This window comes from Vipera ursinii (assembly GCF_947247035.1).
Source record: "Vipera ursinii genome assembly, chromosome: 1".
NCBI classification, from domain to species: domain Eukaryota; kingdom Metazoa; phylum Chordata; class Lepidosauria; order Squamata; family Viperidae; genus Vipera; species Vipera ursinii.
The window spans coordinates 312,165,582-312,187,579 of record NC_139512.1 but is presented as its reverse complement, the minus strand read 5'-3'; the positions used below and the strand labels follow the sequence as shown (position 1 = coordinate 312,187,579).

At 35.7% G+C, this 21,998-nt stretch overlaps 1 protein-coding gene across 2 annotated transcripts in view; it reads right to left on the bottom strand.

Moving 5' to 3' along the window:
- Window positions 1-1,061: 1,061 nt before the first annotated feature.
- Window positions 1,062-21,998, bottom strand: part of UBR2 (ubiquitin protein ligase E3 component n-recognin 2) — a 78,285-nt gene continuing 57,348 nt past the window's right edge. For both annotated transcript variants that reach the window (XM_083350701.1, XM_083350700.1), the window contains exons 35-47: window positions 21,134-21,282; window positions 20,981-21,036; window positions 20,309-20,405; window positions 18,103-18,170; window positions 17,698-17,833; window positions 12,603-12,690; window positions 10,173-10,303; window positions 9,556-9,664; window positions 8,999-9,055; window positions 8,101-8,178; window positions 7,621-7,791; window positions 6,954-7,055; window positions 1,062-3,762 (exon numbers count right to left, since the gene is read on the bottom strand). In XM_083350701.1, coding sequence (XP_083206827.1) covers window positions 3,621-3,762; window positions 6,954-7,055; window positions 7,621-7,791; window positions 8,101-8,178; window positions 8,999-9,055; window positions 9,556-9,664; window positions 10,173-10,303; window positions 12,603-12,690; window positions 17,698-17,833; window positions 18,103-18,170; window positions 20,309-20,405; window positions 20,981-21,036; window positions 21,134-21,282 — 1,384 coding nt within the window. In that variant the 3' untranslated portion in view covers window positions 1,062-3,620. The remainder of the gene's footprint in view (window positions 3,763-6,953; window positions 7,056-7,620; window positions 7,792-8,100; window positions 8,179-8,998; window positions 9,056-9,555; window positions 9,665-10,172; window positions 10,304-12,602; window positions 12,691-17,697; window positions 17,834-18,102; window positions 18,171-20,308; window positions 20,406-20,980; window positions 21,037-21,133; window positions 21,283-21,998) is intronic.

Below are 21,998 nucleotides of genomic sequence, written 5' to 3'. Positions count from 1 at the left end.
GATTTAGTTAACCGTTTTTCAGTAAGGTGCCTAGTATTAAAACTACTGTAATTTGGAAGGAAGAGAAAAATTGATCAAGAATATTTCTAGAAATCATAAAATCACTATTGTAGAAGATGGGAATTAATATTATATTATGCAGTTCATAATTGTCCTGTTAAATAAGAGGTTATAGATATGATTTTTCCAAATGTGAATATGCTGTAGATAGTATTAAAAAAATTGTAAGAATATTTAATTACCACTATCCTTTTCTGCCAAATGCCTTGACATAATTTTCAATTTAAATTTAATATACAAAATAGTGAAAAAATATGGTAGAGCAGTAAAAGCAGAAAGGCTCTGCATCCTTGAAAATTATTTGGAAGAAATGCTTTAGCATCTCTCAACTATTCACTTAGACAGCCCAACTTTTTTCAGGCTTCATATATCAACTTCAAAAATGATGCCCATGCTGAAAAACAAGTACAAACAGGGCTTTTTTTCTCATAGAACGCTCAGAACGGAGTTCTGGCACCTTTTTGGGATGGAACCTTGTAGGGTAGGCAAGGTGGGTTGTATGACATGTGTGAGTTCTGGCACCTTTTTCTTTTACAAAAAAAGCATTGAGTACAAACATTTATGACTGTAAAAAGTACATTTTGTGGGGAGTTTATTGTATGCTAATATTCCTCCTGTTAAGATGTGTAGCAATTCCATTTCTGCTTAAATTAAAAATGGGATACTAAGGGAAGTAAGCGAACATTTTCTTATTTTTCTTATACATCAATATGAAACATTCTAGGAGTGGAAAATACACACGGCTTTGTCAGAGCTAATTATTCCTAAGTAACCTTAATACAATTTACAAGATTAACCTTCACACATTCTTCTGTTCTGGGCACCTAATGCTTGACATCAGTTGCTTCCTTACGCATACACTGCTTAGCCAGAGCAAGAGAAGGCTACAGAAGCATCTTTATTCTAACAGTATCTTGGTGCTGAATTAATAAGCCAGCGTATAAATGATAAAGTAATTTTTAAAAAAAATTCCAGAAATACTAAAATACAAACTTTTATCATCTTAGTTACCAGGGCTTTAGATCTCCTCTTCTTTCTTTTCTGTTTTTCTTTCTTTCTTTTTCTCTTTGTCCCTTCTAGTGAATGTTGACTCCTGGCAACTACCTGGAGAAGTCCCTGCAGTTTTCTTGGCAACATTTTGGAAGTGATTTGCCATTGCCTGCTTCCTAGAGCTGAAAGATTATCCTAAAAATAATCTTTCCATACCTCACTCATATTGAAGAACTTACAGAAGAAAATAAGATTGTTCAGGAATAATGTTGGAAACTGTAAAAAATATTATTAAATCATCAAGTTATTAAAGTTACTATTTTTAGATATTTATAAATAATCATGTGATAGTGTAATATATTCACCAAAACTACTTAAAAGGAACTTCTGAGATACTAATTTTATTTATGTTTCAGCTCAACCCTGAGAAGGAAAGTAGAATAATGTGGCTGACTGCAATATTTAAAACTTTTAAAAATGGAAACCAGAGATGCTATGTATCCAAGGCATTTTTAACAAGTTAGCAATTAAAGTCCTCAACAGAACAGAATCTTTAAAAAGTGAGCAAGATTCAAGCATTAATTAAATATCAACACCTAAAGCATTTATTCTTATATTTTATACATATGATACATTTTAATTTTTACAAGTTCACAGATATGAAAGTCATTCAATACAGGTATGAATTCCTGATAGTGAAAGCTTGTTATATAAATATTTCTATAATTAACATAAATACATGCTGAAAGAAAAACAAAGAAGAAAATGGGCAATTGAAGAAGAAGCAACCTTGCTAAAAACCAGGATAAATTACACACTTTATGTGTCATGACCTTAAAACCACCACCTATTTGACCTTCATCTCATCTGTAGTACCTGGAGGGGGCATTTATCCCAATATTTACTTTGTACAATTCTCTTTTTTAAAAAGCAGCAGAACTTTTATTATTCTTGTTTCTGATTTATCTATGCAATCACAAGGGGGGGGGGGATAAACTCCATAGAATCGAATGCATTGTTACTGTGTATATCTTAAAGCAAATTTTATATTAAATAAATTGTGTTAGAGCAGAATTAACAAATTAAATGCATCAGTCACACCAAGTACCTACAATCTAGACTGAGGAAGAAGAAAAATGAAACTACTACTACTCAACACATAGAGGAAAAAGAGCCTTGGTTACTACTAATGCATTAGGAAGACTGTAATCAGGCTGCTCAATTTCACTCTAATAAAAGGCAGCCAAATTCATCTAACTTTGTACGTGTCTGATATATTAATAGCAACTATTCTGACAAGACAGCATGAAGTGATACATCCTGTTTGTAAAAAAAATTAATTTATAATAACATGAAAATGCATATTAAAAGATGGCTTTTCAGCAGCGTTCTGGTGATAAAATTTTCCTACTTTATCAGTATTAGATAAGATTAAAGATTATGATTAATAAAGCAATTTTTTTAAAAAAATGGTATTTTAAAGGATAGATGATAACTCTCCAGAAAGTATAGTATTTAGAAAATTCACTGCCTTCAGGCACCCATGTGCAAAATCTGTGCAGTTTTCAATATACTTATAAAGTATACTATAGACAAACTTCTTTACTGAATGCCAGCCAAGTGCAAATTCATGTGTTTGTTGGTGCCTGTGAAGGAAATTAGTAACTATTAAATTTTGCAATTGGATCCCCACAGATACTGGGTTCCTCTGTTTCATCGTAAGAATTGTAAAAAGGCTAATATATCCAGAATCTTGAAAACTGGAATAAATATTTAAAAAATTCTTATTCTCAGCTTCTTCAATTTGAGATCAAGATTTACATGACTCCTCCAAGGGATGAAGTTGCTATCTTACATTCTAAGAAAAATAATGTAATATCAAAGTCTACCAATCATATTGTGGAAAAACAGTCCTTGCTTACTATGTCAATATCACAATCCACACAAAATACTCCTAAAGTGTCCATAACTTCAAGAAGATAATTAAATTAGTTTCCCTCATGAAGTGTTCTCTTTTAGTTAAAAGGACTAATAGCCAAGGAACCATGCAAGACTGCAGATTACAAAGTCATTTTCAATATGAGTGTTATTTAGCACTCTTGTAAATAAATCCATTGCTACATTTTTGCACCTTTTTCAGCTAATTCCAAGTATTGAACAGTTTAAGTACTAAAATGCAAAATGGCTCAGATTTCTTACAAAAAGGAGACCACACTGCTTCAGCATTGTGCTTGATCAAGATGCTATTTCAGCCAAATTTTTCCTCCTCCTTCAGATATCTAAAGAAGTTTCAGTAGATTCCAAGTATAACTTTGTACAAATTCATTCAGTCAAGTTAGAGACATCAACAGAGATTGTGAAGGAAGCTCAGTGCAAATAATACTATTAATTAAATATGCTACACAGTAAAGTTATATGGTTATGATAACCAATAAATGTATAAAACAAAAATGGAAAAAATTAATTCTTCTCTTTATTATTTTCCATCCTTTGTTTACTAATTCTTTTTTGCTTGATGTATTATGATGGATTACAAAAGAATTATTCAGTTCTAGAACTCAGAAAATAAATTATAGATGCTGCCAGTCAATGCCTACTAAAGTTTGATTTGCTTCTTGTGCATGTCCTATTTCCTCTGTGATACTGTGTTGTTGCCAGAGTTTTTGAATCTTTTTAAATCTTTCTCTGCACAGATGTAACGGATTCCCACGCCTAGGGAAGGGAAGAAAAAGGAACATATAAATTGAAAATATGTAATAATATTTATGAAATACAATATGTATGATTTTTTTCAAAATATTCCATACACAGATAGAAATAATGTAGCCCAGTGGCTAGAAATGCTTATTTTGTTTTTGTAAAAGTTTTATTGGTTTTTTTATAATAACATCCTTAGTGCCTGGTGTACAGCATGTTGTCTTGGTTCATAAATGTTTTAGAAAAAATATACAATTAATAATAATAAACAATCAATAGTAATTAATTTTTATATTACCATAATTAGTATATCAACTGTAAATATATTTCCTAGAGCTTCTCTTCACCCAATGATATTCTCCTTCTATAATATTTAACAAATATAATTTCTAATATTGACATTTTCCATATTTAAATGATTAAGTAAAAACATTTTCTTCTATATTTATACCAACAGTAGCATCCATATATAGCATTTTTTCAGCTTGTTATTTTCGTAAGAATCATCCTATTAACTTAAAATGTTATCTTATTTTCATAAATCTTATTTAAGCTCAATTTCTCTGTAATATTCAAACCATTCTTGTCAATCATATTTTCCCAGTATTTAACATCTAAATATCTAAATTTTCCATTTAAATATATTATCCCAGTATTTTCATATTTCATATATTTTAGAGATACTATACTATACTATGTCTCGTAACATCTATCGATAACATGTTTCTAATCAGATATTTCACTTCTATTGGTAGAAATTAGTTAAATCAGTATATATCCTTTTTTCAGAATTCTTATTAAGCCTGATTTCCCCTCAATATTTCAATCTTTCCTTAATCCTAAATCTTTTCAAACTTAATTTGTCTTTAAAATTCATACTTTTCCTTCACTTACAATATCCTTATATTTTTACATTTTGTATTTTATCAAAAAATACTGTATTACTTATATCTCTCTCTTATCCCACTTATTCTAAAGTCCCTTTATGGCCAAAGTTATTTATTTGTTTAGCCATATTCAAACAGCTGTTTACTCATAGAGTATTCCATGTAGTAGGGTGAATCCAGTCTTTTCAGCCCATCTCTAATCTTCTTCCTTTGCCAAATTGTTTTCCAAATTAATACTGTCAACTTGTTCAGTTCTTGTATTTTTGTAGTTATTGTTAGGAGTAGAGGATACATAGTAGATAAGATGTGGGCTTTTTGTCTCCCAAACAATAATTCTCCTAGCAGTGTCCATTTTGTTAAGTCTTCTTTCTTCTCAGGTTTGTTTTGATGTTCTAATGTGTAAGGTATCTTTTCCATATTTATCGTTGTCTCCAAGTCTTGTAAGTTTTTTCTTGTTTGTATTAAGGTATAATTCTGTTCAATTGCAACTTCACCAGTCAAATCATTTTTTTCTAGTTCACATTCTGTTGTCTGGATTGTTTGTTCATTCTTTACCATAATTCTTTGAATGTTTTTTTATTATAGATTTAAGTTAAAAGTGTATTCACTTATAGTATCAAAATTATATTTAATCTCGTGGTTTAAGTCTATTATAGTTTGTATCTGTCATAGCATTACATAAATTTCATCTTGTCTTGTCTTGAAGTGCTTCTAAAGGTCTTTGATCATTCAAGCTAAATTTTTCAGGAATAGATATTAGGTGTGGTTTTCTATCATTTTTTGGTAACTATATCCATCCATCCACATCGAGTAGTCCATCATAAATGCCAGTCTCTGTAGTTAGCCTTGTCCAGCTAACCAAAACTCAACATTCATACAGCCCAATTTAGCATAGTTCTTGTTGTTATATACAATTTTTGTAATCCACTGTAATTTTCAGTTGTCAAAGTTTCAGTAAAGTCAATATTTTATAACAATTCTTTTCTTTCAGGAGTTGTCAATTCAGTATAATTAACCAGCTTAAATCCTTCCTGTAACTTCCCTTCTCAACACTTTATCATAGATTAAAGTTTTTAAACAGTTCATAAATTTAAACCACAATCAGAACATTTCTTTTCCTTTAAACACTTTCCATACCAGCCCGGTATGAAATCTCTTCTCTGTTCCTTAGCAGCTATCTTCTTGAAGGTTATTAGAGTTCATGGGAACAGATTTGTTATTCTTTATTTCTGGGCCTTGTCTTTAGTATGCTATACTCTCCTTGTTCACTAGATGTCAGCAAATATTTATTTTCCAGCTCTTTCAGACAAAAGTTTTGATCAAAATTCTTTAGAATATAATCTTAGCAGTTTGTTTTAGTTTCTAAGTTTGATCAAATTATAGTATTTTGAATTTAATTTCAATAAAGTTCTTTTCTCCTTAAAAATTAATTTGCCGCTTCTGTCTATGGGGGAATGGGAATGTAATCCCTTCCCTCATTTTCAGAGGTTGTTTGCTTTGGGGATTTCCCAGGGACTGGTTTAAAATAAGGGAGAGAAGATCAAATACTCTCACCAGTTCCAAGCACACTATTCAGCGTTGTTCTTGGTGGTGCTCTTGGACTTCAGCTGCAGTAGCTTGGGCTAGATGCTGGTGTGTGGCTAGCCTTTTTCCTGTCGGGTTTGGAGGGCTTTCCCCGGATCGAACGAATCATCACTTTGTGATCAGCGGCACACCCCTCCTTCACAGTCACCTCTCCGGGGCGATTTCAGACCCATCTAGGGTCCCCCAGGCAGGGCGAAATTAGCCGTGGGGAGCAGAGATCCGCTCACACACAGCCATGCATTACAAGTGCAAACCAGAAGTGGCTACAAATGCTTATAATGACCTAGTTGCATGTGGATTTTACTCTTACCTGAGATTGCTACAATAAGTGAAGAGAGTCAGGTAAACTAAATAAAGCTTCTATGAAGCTTTCCTCTATTCAAATACTTCAATTTATGTATTAAGCAATACCCCTGGGGTTTTGATTTTCAAGTCCATTTTATAAAACTAAAACAAGATTCACTCTGACATAATTATCTCATTGAAAATCAGTTCAACTTCTTTAAAATTATTATAACTATTACTACTAGATTTACCTTATTTTAAAAAATATTTTTGTTTCTTTCAAGTTTGCAATGTATATACTGGATATACAGAAATGAGTAAAGTGACCGTTTTGATTATTGCAACAAAAATAGTTCATTTATGCATTTTTGGAAAAAATTTCAAAGCAGGATAAATGAAATTTGCATATAGTATCAGTCTTCATATCAAAAGCAAATGATGAAAAACTACCTGAGTCCCTGATCAGTCTCTCCATAGTCATCTAAATAGGGAGGAGCATAGAAACAACCCTTTGTTTTTCCAGCAAGAAATAGCACTTGACATTCACGTACTCTGAAAAAAAAGACAGAATAAAGATGGTATCCAATCTCCTAATATTGTCCAATAAATTATTCCATACATTTCTAGAGATTAGAATTTATCATATCAGAGTAAACAGGAGTAATGAGACCTTTTTCAGGACTATCTCTCCTTGATCACTTTTACCCATCCTATCAGAGCCTTCAGAGGTCATGCTATGTCTCCTGTCAATTAAAGAGGGACATTTTATGAGATCCACAATATAAACAGTTTCCATAGTGGTGCATCTCTGTTGGAACAGCATTCCCCTGGAGATCAGATTGGCCCCAATCCTTCTGGCCTTTTGTAAGGCCTTAAAGACATGGTTAAATTTCTGGGCATGGGAATCAAATTTCAATTAGAGTCGATAAGATAGTTATGTTATTTGCTATTTGTTTTTGTTTTTAGCTTTTAAGTGCATAATAAGATGGTCAGCCATATAAATTACATAAAGAAATAAATTGATTTTGCTGTGAATCTTTTGTCATTACTTACTCTTTTCTTACAGTGTAACAATTTAGCAAATTGACCAAATGCTAATTTAAAACTGTATGTTTACCTGAGGAAAATTCCAACTCCAGAGCCACATGTATATGTATGTGCAGTACATGCTCCTACATCTTCTCCCTCTAGCTCTGTTTGACAACAGTAACTCTGAGAACACAACATAGTTCCACAGACAAGGCATAATGTTGGTGCTCTACTTTTATCACCACCTGACTTTGGACACCTTTGAAAGAAATAAAACATTTGGTTAATATAGTGAAACATTAGTTATCATGATGTACTAAATATACATTCTCCAAGTAAAAGACTATGTCTTAGATTCAAAGTATTGCAAGTGAAAATGCAATGCTACAAAAGAAATTACCCCATATTTTCTCCCTCTTGTATCATCGTGTTACCCCACGCACAAAATTTGTTTCTGGTTGAGTGATATGAAATGCAGAATGTGGAAAACAGAACAGAGCAACAGAATGGAGAAAACTAGTAGAAACTGGAGGATCAGGGAACACCTCATGCTTTCTGCTTGACTTACGAAAAATTAGAGGCTTGATTGATTAGGCAGCTGTAATCTTCTGGAAGTTCTATTAATTTATTAGACTCTCGTGGATAGCTGAAATCATATAAATGCAAAATATGTCACAAAATATTCAAAACTGCATATGAAGCTCAATATATAAATAGTTTGACCTATTACAGAAAATTGAATTGACTATTAGCTGTATGGTAGCTTTACCTGAGAAAAATCTTTAAAAAGTATGATAGTATTACCTATAAGTTAGTAAAATAATATAGTAACTTTTATAACAAATAATTCTGTTATACAGAACAGATACATCCCCCATGTCTCATTTGGACCAGTCCATATTACAAATGTTTTGAGATGCTACTTCCAAACACAAACATAGTTTGGTTGGGATATTAACACCCCAGCCAACCTATCAGACAGGTGGGCCTCGACTTATGACCACAATTGAGCCCAAAATTTATCTTGCTAAGTGAGATGTTTGTTAAGTGAGTTTTGTTCCATTTTACTACTTTTCTTGCTACAGTTACTAAATGAATCACTGTACGTGTTAAGTTAGTAGCATGGTTGTTAAGTGACTCTAGCTTCTCCATCGACTTTGCTTGTCAAAAGGATGCAAAAGGGATTACATGAACCCAAGTCACTGTAATCATCCTAAATATGAGCCAGTTGCCAAGAGTCTGAATTTTGATCACATGACCATTGGGTGGTCATGTGATCAAAATGATCGTAAGTGTGAAAAGTGGCCATAAGTCATTTTTTTCAGTACTGTTGTAACTTCAAAGAGTCACTAAATGAACTGTTGTAAGTCAAGGACTACCTGTACCGCTTAGTTTCAATAAACTACAAGCTTTATGTTCCTATTTTTCAATTGTCACTGTAACTTCAGTAGTCAAGAAATCCTCACCTTATGGCTTGTCGCTGACCTTGCAGGCATCTTTTTACTTCACTGTTATTACACCAACTTTAAAAACAGGTGAAAAAAATATTTTTAATTTCCTCCGAAATAACTGAAGAATCATATACCTTTATTTCCTTCATCTATAATATATGCATATAGGTAGGCAATTATGAATATCATCCAGAATAATGCAAATATTCTTAAAAAGGGAATTTATTTTATTTTAGTGAAAATAACATAGGAGAATCATTTCTTTATTTATTCAATTTGTATAACCATAATTATACTCTTTGTCACCATCCAGATCCTCTCCAAATCACCAAATGGTAAATAGTGATGGTGAGAAAGCTTGTAATGCTTGTCAAGTATTGGAAAGGATATACTACACATTTATGACCTAGCACATCAGTTCAAAAGAATTTTTTATCGTTAATCCCCCCCCCAGATAATTGCACTGCTTTTGCTTGGTTTTCCCTCTTATAGTCTACTTCATCAACACCATGGAAGATATGTATTTTTAAATAGATATTTGTATATTTAAATGGATAACATATAGTTCCTACCTTTCTATTAATGTATTTGTAATTTTGCTGTTTTCTTGAAAAAGGCAAATTAGGTTGCTTGGCAAGGAGAGATAACTACATAAGTATTCAAACTGGTTTGCACCATTGGCTGTACATAAAAAAGTATATTTATAATTAGCTACAATTAAAATTGCTATATTTGCAAAAAAATCTATTGTTACATGCTAAATAACATACAATAATTATATGCATAAATCACAACAAAGAAGTAATAGTGTAAACATATAGTCTACTTTAGTTCCCTTACATCCTTGTTAAATTAAAAGCTAGAAAATGTATTCACACTCACATCATTTGTATTCTATTTATTTTTTATCCCACTTTGATTATTTTTATAAATATCACAAGATGGCAAACATACTCTTTCCTCCTCCTATTTTCCCCACAATAACAATCCTTTGAGGTGAGTTGGGCTGAGAATGTATCACTGGTCCAAAGCAGGACTTTATGTCTATAACACTTTTCAAGTGAATTACATGTTTCAATGGTTTTTTTTAATCCTAACTACACCTGTATACCGTTGCATTTCTTCATCTGAGTAGTCTGAAGCTATTCTATTATTAGGAGGCAAACCAATATAACCAACTAAAAATTACCTTTCAATTCTGGTGGTATGGGAACTCCATTTAAATAGTGGAAGAACATAGCAGAGCACCTCAGAAAAGGCATGATCCCAGTTTTTATACTTTTCCATAGGTGCCATCCAGAAGAAATTTCTTTCAAGGCGCTAGAAATAAAATCATTTTGCTTTTCACCAAAGTAAATTTTAGGTTTAAAAATTATGCATTTAATCAAGATTTGACTCTAGCAGCTGGAAGGGAAATTCTGTTGAGCCTGTTTTTAAAAACTACTTTATTATAACTACAAAGTCAAAATCCTACACGGGTAAGAAATGTATATATACATGAAATCATTTATATGACAATAGAACCTCAGAAAGCTGAAAGTGGAGTATTGTTATCATACGCAATCATGATGAAAGGAAAGCATATGGATGAAAATGGTTCCTTGATGCAAATAGAAGCTTCTGACTAAGCTTTTTAATCAAGGTAGCCAGATTAACAAAGTGAGGACAGGAAAGCCTGGAGGAACATTGTCCATAGGGTCGCGATGGGTCGGACACGACTTCGCAACTAACAACAACAACAACTTCATGACTTCTAAGTGCCACCTGAATTATACCTCTATATCAAGGTACAGTATTAAACAAGGATAACATGATAAAGCTGGGGTGTCAAACTGCCGGCCCACAGGCCAGATGTGTCATGCCGAAACCGCGCCCACTCCATTGCCGGCAATGGAAAAAAAGCTGCGATATGACGTGTCATGTGACGTTGCAAGTTTGACACCCCTGTGATAAAGCATCACAGTAACTATGAGAAATCTTAATACTTATCATATACGGACATTGAATTCCCATATTTTTTGAGAAAACATTGTGCATCACATCTCTCCAACAATAAGGAGACAATCATTAGTTATCTTCTAAAGTTTATTTATTTTTATTTATTTATTTTAATTCCATTTATATCCCGCCCTTCTCCGAAGACTCAGGGCGGCTTACAAGCTTAGCAGTAGCCTTCATTCTATGTATATGCCTGCTTATTAGGGCTTTCACACACACACCCCAAGCGGCATTATTACAAAGTCAGCTTAATTGCCCCCAACAATCTGGGTCCTCATTTTACCTACCTCGGAAGGATGGAAGGCTGAGTCAACCTTGAGCCTGGTGGGATGCGAACCTGCACTAATTGCAGGCAGCTGGTGTTACTTTAAGGAGGCATTAGCCCACTGCTCCACCAAGGCTCTTAAAGTTAATCTTCTAAAGAACTAGTCTTCTTTCTTCTCAAAAATATCATCTCAGTTGAATGCTTGAATAAATCTAAATAATTATTACTGATACACAAGTGCATCTGTGAACTAAGGAAGATTCAGTTTGTTGGTATTCTGTTATATACTAAGTTCAAACCTAGTAATATTTTTTTAGATCAGTCAAATTTGACTAGGTACTGCCACTGCTGAACCTTTATTCAACCATTCAGGTAACTGAATAGTAAAAACATTATCTTGACTAAATTTATATAGGTAAATTTATTTTCCAAAATAAAATGGGTAAGTAGGCTGGGTTTCTTATAATTCATACATGCAGGGCTTTTTTTCTCATAGAACGCTCAGAACGGAGTTCCGGCACCTATTTTGGATGGAACCTTGTAGGGTAGGCAAGATGGGTTGTATGACGTGTGAGTTCCGGCACCTTTTTCTTTTACAAAAAAATCACTGCGTACATGAATACCTAGAATGTGAGCTAATGATTGTACTTTAACTCCAAACAAAGATAGGGACACAGGCAGCATAATCTTGTCCCTCTGCTTTTTTTGATTAGTTTAGAATCATAGGAATTAATGTAAAGGAGGCAAAATAAGAGGAAATATTTTTCACTTTGGCTTCTTCTTTCCATACAAACTTGAATAAAAAATTATCAGCAATGGGAAAGATTGAGAATCTAAACAATCAGGTAACAATTCTCCAGGCTTGCTAGCCATGTTTCCATTTGACTAGTTCTAAAATAAAGGTACTAACTCCTAATCTCCTTTTATAATTCCCCAGTAGAGCAATGTTATTGTTACACTGAAAACAACAGGCAGCTGATTCATTATAATATACAAAATTAGCATTTTTATTTGGATAAAAAAATCCTACCACATAAATATCTTGGTAATGCTTAATTTAATTTTTAAAGACACTTGGAAACACTGATTGCTTCAGAATATATCAACCATTTGGTCAGCTAAATCTGGTTCTATAAGAACCAAATTTAAAGCATGGTTGTTCAACACTGCCTTCCAGTAATATCAAATATCTTCAAATAACTTTCTTTAAAGTCCAAATAACCTAGAACTAGAATATCTGCAACATTGCTAGTCTGTAAGAATCTTCTTGTATTCTTTAAGATAATCTGAGAATCACAAGACAAGGGAAAGAAAACAATACATAGAAAAAACTAGGATTCAAGCAATCTGTTTTACCTGCCCACACACTGGCCAATATGCTTATGTAAAGCAAGAACAGCAGCTTCTTCAACAGTGGAGTTTCCTTGGTCCATGCCATTTTCTTCTGAAAAAGCAAACACAAAACGTAAACTAGCAATGTACAAACTGCTCTATTTTGATAGAACTATTCTAACTAAGCTCAAAACCGTTTTATTTTGAACTTGAAGTTTTAAGTTCAAACTCCTCAAATAATCAGAAAAGCATTGGAAATTTTTTAGAAAGGTTAAAATGAACATTCAAAAGTCAAATAGTTTACCTACCCTATTCTAAACCAATTTTATCAGTATTTATTTATTTATTCAAATTATATACCGCCCTTCTCCCGTAGGACTCAGGACGGTTCACAAGGTTATTTAAAAAACAGATACAACAGTACAAAACTTAAAATCAATTAAAAAGAATTATATAAACCTTGCTATAAAACCCCAATTAAAAACAGTTAAAATCCCAGTTAATATGCTCAGACCAGGCCAGAGAGCACAAAGAGCCAGGTCTTCAGGTCCCGGCGGAATGAGCAAAGGTCAGGGGCAGTCCTAAGCTCTACAGGCAGCTGATTCCAAAGGGTAGGCGCACCCACAGAGAAGGCCCTCCCCCTGGGTATTGTCCGCCGGCAATCTTTTACCAGCAGTACCCTGAGAAGACCCTCCCTGTGGGAGCGCACAGGACGAAGGGAGCTTGATGCCGGCAGCAGGTGCTCCCTCAGATATCCCGGACCCAAGCCATTTAGGGCTTTATAGGTCATCACCAGTACAATTTCAACAATCAATGAAACTTGATAGAATATATTTATATCTATCAAATTTCATAGTGTGATTTCAATACACAATGCCTGCAGCTTCTGCCAACTCCTTTTCCCATTGCATTCCTTATATAGTTTACCTTGCCCATTAAATTGACAGTAGGTTTCTCCAGTAATACTCAAAAAGCCCTTCATTCAAATTTACTTTTGATTCAAGTACGTTTGCTGAACTACGTTGAAAACAATGCTACATTACAAAGTATTACTTGTACTTTATAAACATTTTAAATTTAGAATTTAAATAATTTATATAACAACCATTTCCATTTGTAAACAATTGTAGATATTTTACAACAGTGAAATATGGGATGAAAATATACAGATAATAAAAAGAAAAGTAAACCTCAACCCTTAATTTTCAAATACACATATACCATTGCATTGCAATGATCAATATTGTCTTTGTTCAAAAATATTCAGTTGCTCCGACTTCTGGTTTGCCATCGCAGTGCCTGCGGACGCAGGAAAGCGAGCTTTGTCTTCCGCGTCCGAATTCATCCCACTCGGGGACCCTGGAAAGGGTAGAAAGTCACCCTGTAGGGGTGACAAGCATGGAGGGGACCCCCACTTGATCATTGGAGGGCAGCAGCCCTTCCGCTTGATCCGGAGCAGCCCTCCAAACCAACGGAGGAAAGACTGGCCATACCAATATGGCTTGTAACTAAGCTGCTGACAGCCGAAGTCAAAATCACCATCAAGCACCTTTAAAGCAAGGCTGAGATCTGATCTTTTCTTTAAGACTTTAAGTATTTTTTTCCTGAAAAAGCTGCCCAAAGTATTTTTCCACCTGCGAGTAGAGAGGGAAGGGAATTTCTACCCCACCCTCCAAGAAAAGCGGCGACTAACTACCCAGGGGAATCAAAGCAACTATAAGAACAATTTTAATCTAATTGGATCTATATGCTTTTAAAACTTGGGGACTAAAAGTTTTCCTATTGTTACTGGAGATGTTTGTTTTTATCTAAAAAAAAAGAAATAAAACTTGAAAAACTATCATAAAAACTTTGGATTTAAGAAGCTTTAAGCAGCTTTGGTGACATCTTGTGGTGAAGTATGGTATTACAACTTGTTATTGCCTAAAAGAGACTTGGCTTGAAGCCCAACCTCCAGAAAAAACCTTTCTAACCTTGACAGATACCACCTGTGAAAAACTCAGCTGTAAAGAAAACTTCTGGGCGACATATTTGGCCTGCTTGAACTATGAATGTCAATCTTTACTGACTTTTAGAGCTATACGTGTGGAACTGCTTTCCTATTTCTTTACATGAGAAGCATCTGTTATTACAAGAGATGATGGAATATCTTGGATTATAAATTCTTACTTGACAAACAACTTCCACTATAAAGACCACCTATAACACGTGAATTAGATGTCCCATACCTTGTTATAAAAAACTATTTTTAACAACTGATTCTAAAGTCTTCAACTTGATAAACTGTTAAGAGAATATGGATGAAGATCAAGAAAAAATCCTTTCCATGTTGAAATCAATACACGAAACCATTCTCTCAGCTTGTGACAAAATAAGATGCAACATAAAGGAACAAGATGCCAGCTTAGATATACAAATCGAGATCTTAACTACAACCAAAGGACTAACAATGCAGAAAATAACAGGAGAAGTGGAACAACCAAATTAAGACAGATGACTTAATTGACCAACAAATCCAGCCAACAGAAAATTCAGAAAAGGGAGTGACAACACTGAAAATGGAAAAGACTTTCTATATAAATCACAAGAAATTTGAGGAGAAGGAAGAAGAACAGATTGACTGGGAGATAAACCTATCAGAACAATCATGGGAATAGGGAGGAGATCTAATGAATACAAATGGGCTACCGTATTTTCCGGCGTATAAGACGACCCGGCGTATAAGACGACCCCCTACTTTTAAGAAGTTTTTCAAGGTTTTTTGTCTTATACGCCGGAAAATAATTACATGCCCTGCCCTCCCTGTCCGTCGCAGAGGAGGTGAAGGCCCGACTGGCCCCGCCGGCCCTCCCGCTGCTCCCGCGCTTCTGCCGGCCCCCGAGGCGCAGCGTTTCCCGGGTGGCAGGCAGCGCCAGAGGGCAGCCGCCACCCCGCCACGGCCGGCGCCCCTCCTGCTTCCCCCCCAGGCCTTGAACTTCTCCCATTCGGCACAGGGCGGGGCAGCTCCGCCCACAGCCTCTTTTTCATGTGCCGCTTCCCTCTCACCGTCGGCCGAGGCGCGCTGGGCCGGGCTCCCGGTCCCTCTTCCCGGCCGGCTTCCCGCCCTGCCCCTCATGGAGCTGGACTGGGCGTGCAGCCTCTCGGTGTGGCTGCTTTTCCTGGGCAGCCTGGCGGTGCGGCTCCTGTGCTCAGACCTGTTGCTGAGCTGGCGGCTGCTGCTGCGGGTGGGGCTGCTGGCTGTCCTGCCGCTGCCCCTCAGCGCCGCGCTCACGGCGGCTGCCTGCTGGTTCGTCTCGGCCAGCACTGCCCGGCGGAAGCGCAGCGTCGGACGGGAGCAGGACTTCCCTGCCGGCTCCCGTCCGACGCTGTTCCCTCTGAGGCAGCTGCTGCCTCAGGAGGGAAGAGCATCGGACGGGAGCCGGCAGGGAAGTCCTGCGTGCGCACGCGCGTGCAGGACTTCCCTGCCGGCTCCCGTCCGACGCTCTTCCCTCTTGAGGCAGCTGCTGCCTCAAGAGGGAAGAGCGTCGGACGGGAGCCGGCAGGGCAGTCCTGCACACCCGCGCACTCCCCGGCTGCTAAGGAGCAGCCGGGGAGTGCGTGCATACGCAGGCCTGCCCTGCCGGCTCCCGCCAGACGCCACCCACTGATTTTCCGGCGTATAAGACGACTGGGCATATAAGACGAGCCCCCAACTTTTGAGGTTATTTTCATGGGTTAAAAAGTCGTCTTATACGCCAGAAAATACGGTAGTTCTTCCAAAAAACCTGCAAGTAAATGGCCTTTCTTATTTCAAATAATATATATAATAATAGAGGAAGAACTATTTGGTTTTTTAAAAGCACTGACTTGGAAGGCTATTTGGCAAAGGAAAAAAGCCAGGGTGTTACTTGTGACAGCTTCTGCCAACCTAGCAATTCGAAAGCATGTAAAAATGCAAGTAGAAAAATAGGGACCACTACGGTGGGAAGGTAACAGCGTTCCGTGCGCCTTTGGCGTCTAGTCATGCCAGCCACATGACCACGGAGACGTCCTCGGACAAACGCTGGCTCTTCGGCTTTGAAACGGATATGAGCACTGGCCCCTAGAGTTGGAAACGACTAGCACGCATGTGCGGGGGAACCTTTACCTTTTTAAGGCTGAAGAAAATTAGGGTTTTGAGTTATTAGAGGGGATTTCATATTACTAATTAGAGGGTTGAATATGGTGGAAAATAGAATTTTTTTAGAAAATAAAGTATCATTATAATTGAATAGGTAAGATGTGTAACAAGATTAATAGACTTTGGTATGAAAAGGGAAAAAGAGAGAAGTTGAGATAAGGGGAATTTTGGTCACCTAATTTAAAATATTTGGAATTCACTTGAAAATCAGAATTCTGTTTGCTTAATGAGATAAAAGATATTATCAGAAAAAAATTGGACCCAAACAAAAAATATATGAATATTATTGATTTATTGGTTAGCCCAGACAATGCATATAATGGTTTTGATTTATTGAAGGGGATACTGTATTATTAATAAAATGGTTTAATATGGTGGAAAATAGATAACATTTAAAAAACAGAACAAGACTATACTCAAATAGATAAGATGTGTATTTAGAATATTAGATTTTGTTATGAAAAGGGAAAAAAGAAGTTGAGATAAGCTTGGAAATTATAAATATCAAATGTTATTTTAATATTGATGGGAAATTAATAAAGCAATAACAGGACATTGACTGTATATAAGGATTGAATGTAAACACAATTAAGATATGAATAAGCTAAAATTATTGATAAATGTAATAATGATGTTTTTACTTAGTTGATAATAATAATAACTGTATTAGCCTAAGATAGTAGATATGAAAGGAAAGAGAGGAAATATCTGATGTTGTAACTTGAGATTTGTACTAAAGATTTATGTATTTTATTGCACTATTGATTAACCCAGCCACCATGTTGCTTTTTAAATACTTATTTGTAAAATTAGAAAACTAATAAAATATTATAGAAAATATATATTCAGTTGCTCTAAAATAAAACCTAAGCCAGACTTCCATGTACATTTCCCATTAAAGTCATTGTAATCCTAATTTTCCTAAACAAAATTCAGCATAGCCTCAACAGTATACCGTACCTGTGGATGAGGTAAGTATTATTTGCACAATATGTGCCATAGTGACAAGGTGGAAGATATGAATATCTCCTGTACCAAGACTGACTCCTGAAAAATCCTGACAATGTACAGCAGGGAAAGAGAATACCAAGCATACCTGCAGATAAAAGGAAAAATGGTAAGTGACGAAACCTCCTTGGCATTAAGCAAAATGATAACAGTTTTGAATCACTACTTCTGCTGCTACAAAAAAGGAAATTTCACACTCCAGAAGTTCTGGACTATATACAAATGGTGAACTACTTTGAAATTTTTTTCTGAGCTATATGCTTAATAAAATAACTTGCTAAACCAATTTATATTTAACAAAACATCTTGTTAAACATATTTTCTACAGCAATGCTATTGGGAGTTTTAATCACTTACCAATAAATGAAACATGTCGATATCAAGAACGCATGGAAGATTTCCACTTTTTTCATAAGGCACCAGTGCTGGATGTTTAAAATATAAAAAAGTTAATACTTTACTTGGCTAAGTGTGGTTAGATACACAAGAAATATGGTACAGAAGCACTCAGTGTACTTGCAAAACAACAGAATCCAAATAATGAATTAGGTCATTTATCTAGGTTTTGAAATTTCATGTGTTTCAGAATCTATTTGATATATTCTTAAGATGTGGGTTGCAAAATAACTGATTTACAGGACAAAAGCCCACAACATAGAAATAGAGAATAATTATATCCATTATTTTCATTCTCAATTTTGGAGTCTTATCACTTCCAACTCGAAAACTGTCAGCTAGCAAAACTAGGAAAAACTTCCACTGAAGATACTAGAAAACTGTTATTGATACAGTAGTGGGAAAATATGTGCAATAGGTAAGTATACTTTGGATCTAGCATGAACACACTGGGGTACCTGTCAAGCGTTCCTTACAAGAACTGCAACTTTCCCAAGATTTGTGAGTGATCATCAGCACAGAACTGGAGTTTCTCATTTGGAGCCTTCTAAAACTTTTAGGTTGTTTGGGAGATGTGTCTCCAACCATGCCACTTGATCAGACATGAATTGAAATTGTTCAGTGTCTAAAACTGATACAATTAATTCAAAAGAAAATTAATCTCCTATTGAGGCAAGTTGGATAAGGAAGGTTGATAATGTAAATTCATAACCACTTGAAAAGCTTCATGTACTTCATTGTGTTGATGATTCACACATTCATCAGAATAGGACAGAACAGAATTAAGAGTTGGAAGGGACCTTAGAGGTCTTCTCGTCCAACCCCCTGCCCAGGCAGGAAACCCTATATCATTTCAGATAAATAGTTGTCCAATCTCTTCTTAAAAACTTCCAGTGTTGGAGCATCCACAACTTCTGGAGGTAAGTTGTTCCAATGATTAATTGTTCTAACTGTCAGGAAATTTCTCCTTTGTTCTAGGTTGCTTCTCTCCTTGATTAGTTTCCATCCACTGCTTCTTGTCCTGCCTTCAGGCACTTTGGAGAATCAGCTTTTTAACTGATGAAGGGTCTCATAAAGTGATCAGAGAGGCTGACCATTCCATAGGTCTTATAGGTTTCATCTCTCTTACAGCATAGGTCACATGGTCAAAATTCAGAGGCCTGGCAACCGGTTGCAGTGTCCTGGGGTCATGTGATCAAATTAAGTGACCTTCTGAGAAGCCAAGTCAATGGGGAAGCCAGATTCGCTTAACAACTTATTAACTTCAAAACTGCAGTGATTCACTTTACAACTGTGGCAAGAAAGGTCATAAAATGGGGCAAAACTCACTTATCAACTGTCCTGCTTAGCAACATAAATTTTGGGCTCTATTGTGGTTGTAAGTCAAGGACTCCTGTACACAGGGCAAACCAACAATTTAAGTCTTTTGTTATGTTTGGGAAGGGTAACTTTTAAAACTCATATCTCTTTTAGGGCAAGTAGAGTTACTCTCATTAGCAACAATCATAATTGTGTTTTAGTAAAACACATTATTTAAAGCACATTTTGCCCCAAATTGAAGACTCTATCCAAAGCATTAAAAAGGTAAAGGTTCTCCTGCACATGCGTGCTAGTCGTTTCCGACTCTAGGGGCCGGTGCTCATCTCCATTTCAAAGCCGAAGAGCCAGCGCTTGTCCAAGGACGTCTCCGTGGTCATGTGGCCGGCATGACTAGACGCCAGAGGCGCACGGAACGCTGTTACCTTCCCACCGTAGTGGTCCCTATTTTTCTACTTGCATTTTTTTACGTGCTTTCGAACTGCTAGGTTGGCAGAAGCTGGGACAAGTAACAGGCGCTCACTCTGTTACGCGGCACTCGGGATTCGACCTGCCAAACTGCCGACCATCTGATCGACAAGCTCAGTGTCCTAACCCACTGAACCACCGCGTCCCATCCAAAGCATTACCCACAGCCAAAGTTTCATATATATCCTGTTCGTTGTATTCCATGATAATAAATGACACAACTCATACGGAAATATACTCTTAATGAACACAAAACTTCTGTCAACAACAATCTGTACAAATCAGTTGATGTCTCACATATTTAAGACTATTCAAGCTGTTTCATGTACTCAAAAGTCTGTCTTTGTAACTGAAATTAAATAAACCATAATGTTGAACTTACATGATAAAAGCATACAAAAGTGACCCTGTACTGCTAATAGTGAAGAAACTGTCCACTGTGCAGCCGCAAATCGTGTTAATGAAGTAAGACAGTCATCCTAAATAGAACATAATAACAATCATTCACAAAAGCCATGTTCATTCTTTTGTACTGTTATAATGAACATTAACATTTGTGGATTGTTAATAATTAGTAAGTTAATTATTAACAATTAAAAGAACCAGAAGGCACTAGGCTAGAAAGCAGGAAACTGTGAGTTCTGGTCCTGCCTTGGCCATGAAACCCAGCTGGGCCACCTTGGGCTACTCACACTTTCCTAGCCCAACCCACCTCACCGACTTGTTCTTCTGGGGAAAATAGGAGAAGAAAGGTGTTGGATATGTTCACCTTGAGTTATTTGTAAAATAATAAGGGATGTATGTAAGGATAAATACACACATACTTACATACATAATATATATTTATTATTATTGGTCATATTCAAATTCTAGAGTAATTAATATACAGGGGTCTTTGGTTAAAGGAAATAGTGTCACAGTATTCATCACAAATTATTGTTTATGTTATAAAATGCTATTTTCTAACATCATAGTAGAATCATAGTAAGTGTCATAACCTTACCATATATACCTATCCCTCAATCATTTAGGCTATGGTAGTTGTTACTCTTACCTGTCTGCAAGACAATTGACCAAATAATGGTTTTTCTTCATCAGCTAAAATTTGTTCTGTAGAATATAAAAACCATAATTAAATGAGAAGAACACAGAATCTAAACTTGATCACTTTCCACTGATTGTCAACATTTTAATGAATAAATATTACCTATTGCTTGGATTGTAAATGCACAACTGCCCCAGCACATTATAGGTACACGTGGATCCTCTTCATTGGGGTGAACTTTCAGGCCAACTTTATATGTTGCAGTACCAAATGTTTTCAGCATTTCTTTAATGCTGTCAGAATATGGATTCCTTAATTGAAAATAGACACCATTACCCACAAATGTTATGACATGATATTTAGAAGCTAAACTTTATTTGCCGGCCCCAAATAGCAAGGAATAAAACTTTCATTGGGATGGGCTGACACACCCTTTTACTGTTTCTGAGAATATTGCAAGACCAACCAGTGAATCAGTCCTGGACCAAATAAGATTGAAGGTTCCTGTGAGATAATGATCAGCAAGCAAAAATTGACATATGTTGAGCATATGAACATGGATGATAGTTTAGAAAAACTTGATTATACCAATGTCATGTCAGCTCATCCTGTGTCAGACAAGCAAGGTTGAGAGGGAAGTAAAAGAAAAGGAAGGTAAAGAATAAGGTGTATGGATGAAATCAAAGAGACACAAGAGACATTGTCAGGTCAACATAGCAAACATTTGCCCATATAGTCACCAACAGTTGAACATGATTTAGTGGCAACCATCTGTGACTAAATGGAGAAATGTTTAACATTAATGACCTTGTCATTACTCTCTTCTATTTCATTGATCCCATCATGCTAATGCTTCCATTTGACACTCTCATTTATATAGAATGGGTTTTGACATTAAAAAGGGGGAATATATATCCTACCGGTTTGGTGACATATTTACAGATATCAAAGAACTAATTTAATATCATTGTTTCAAGTAATCTTGGTTATATTTTAAATAGCAATATGATCAAAAATACTTTTGTAG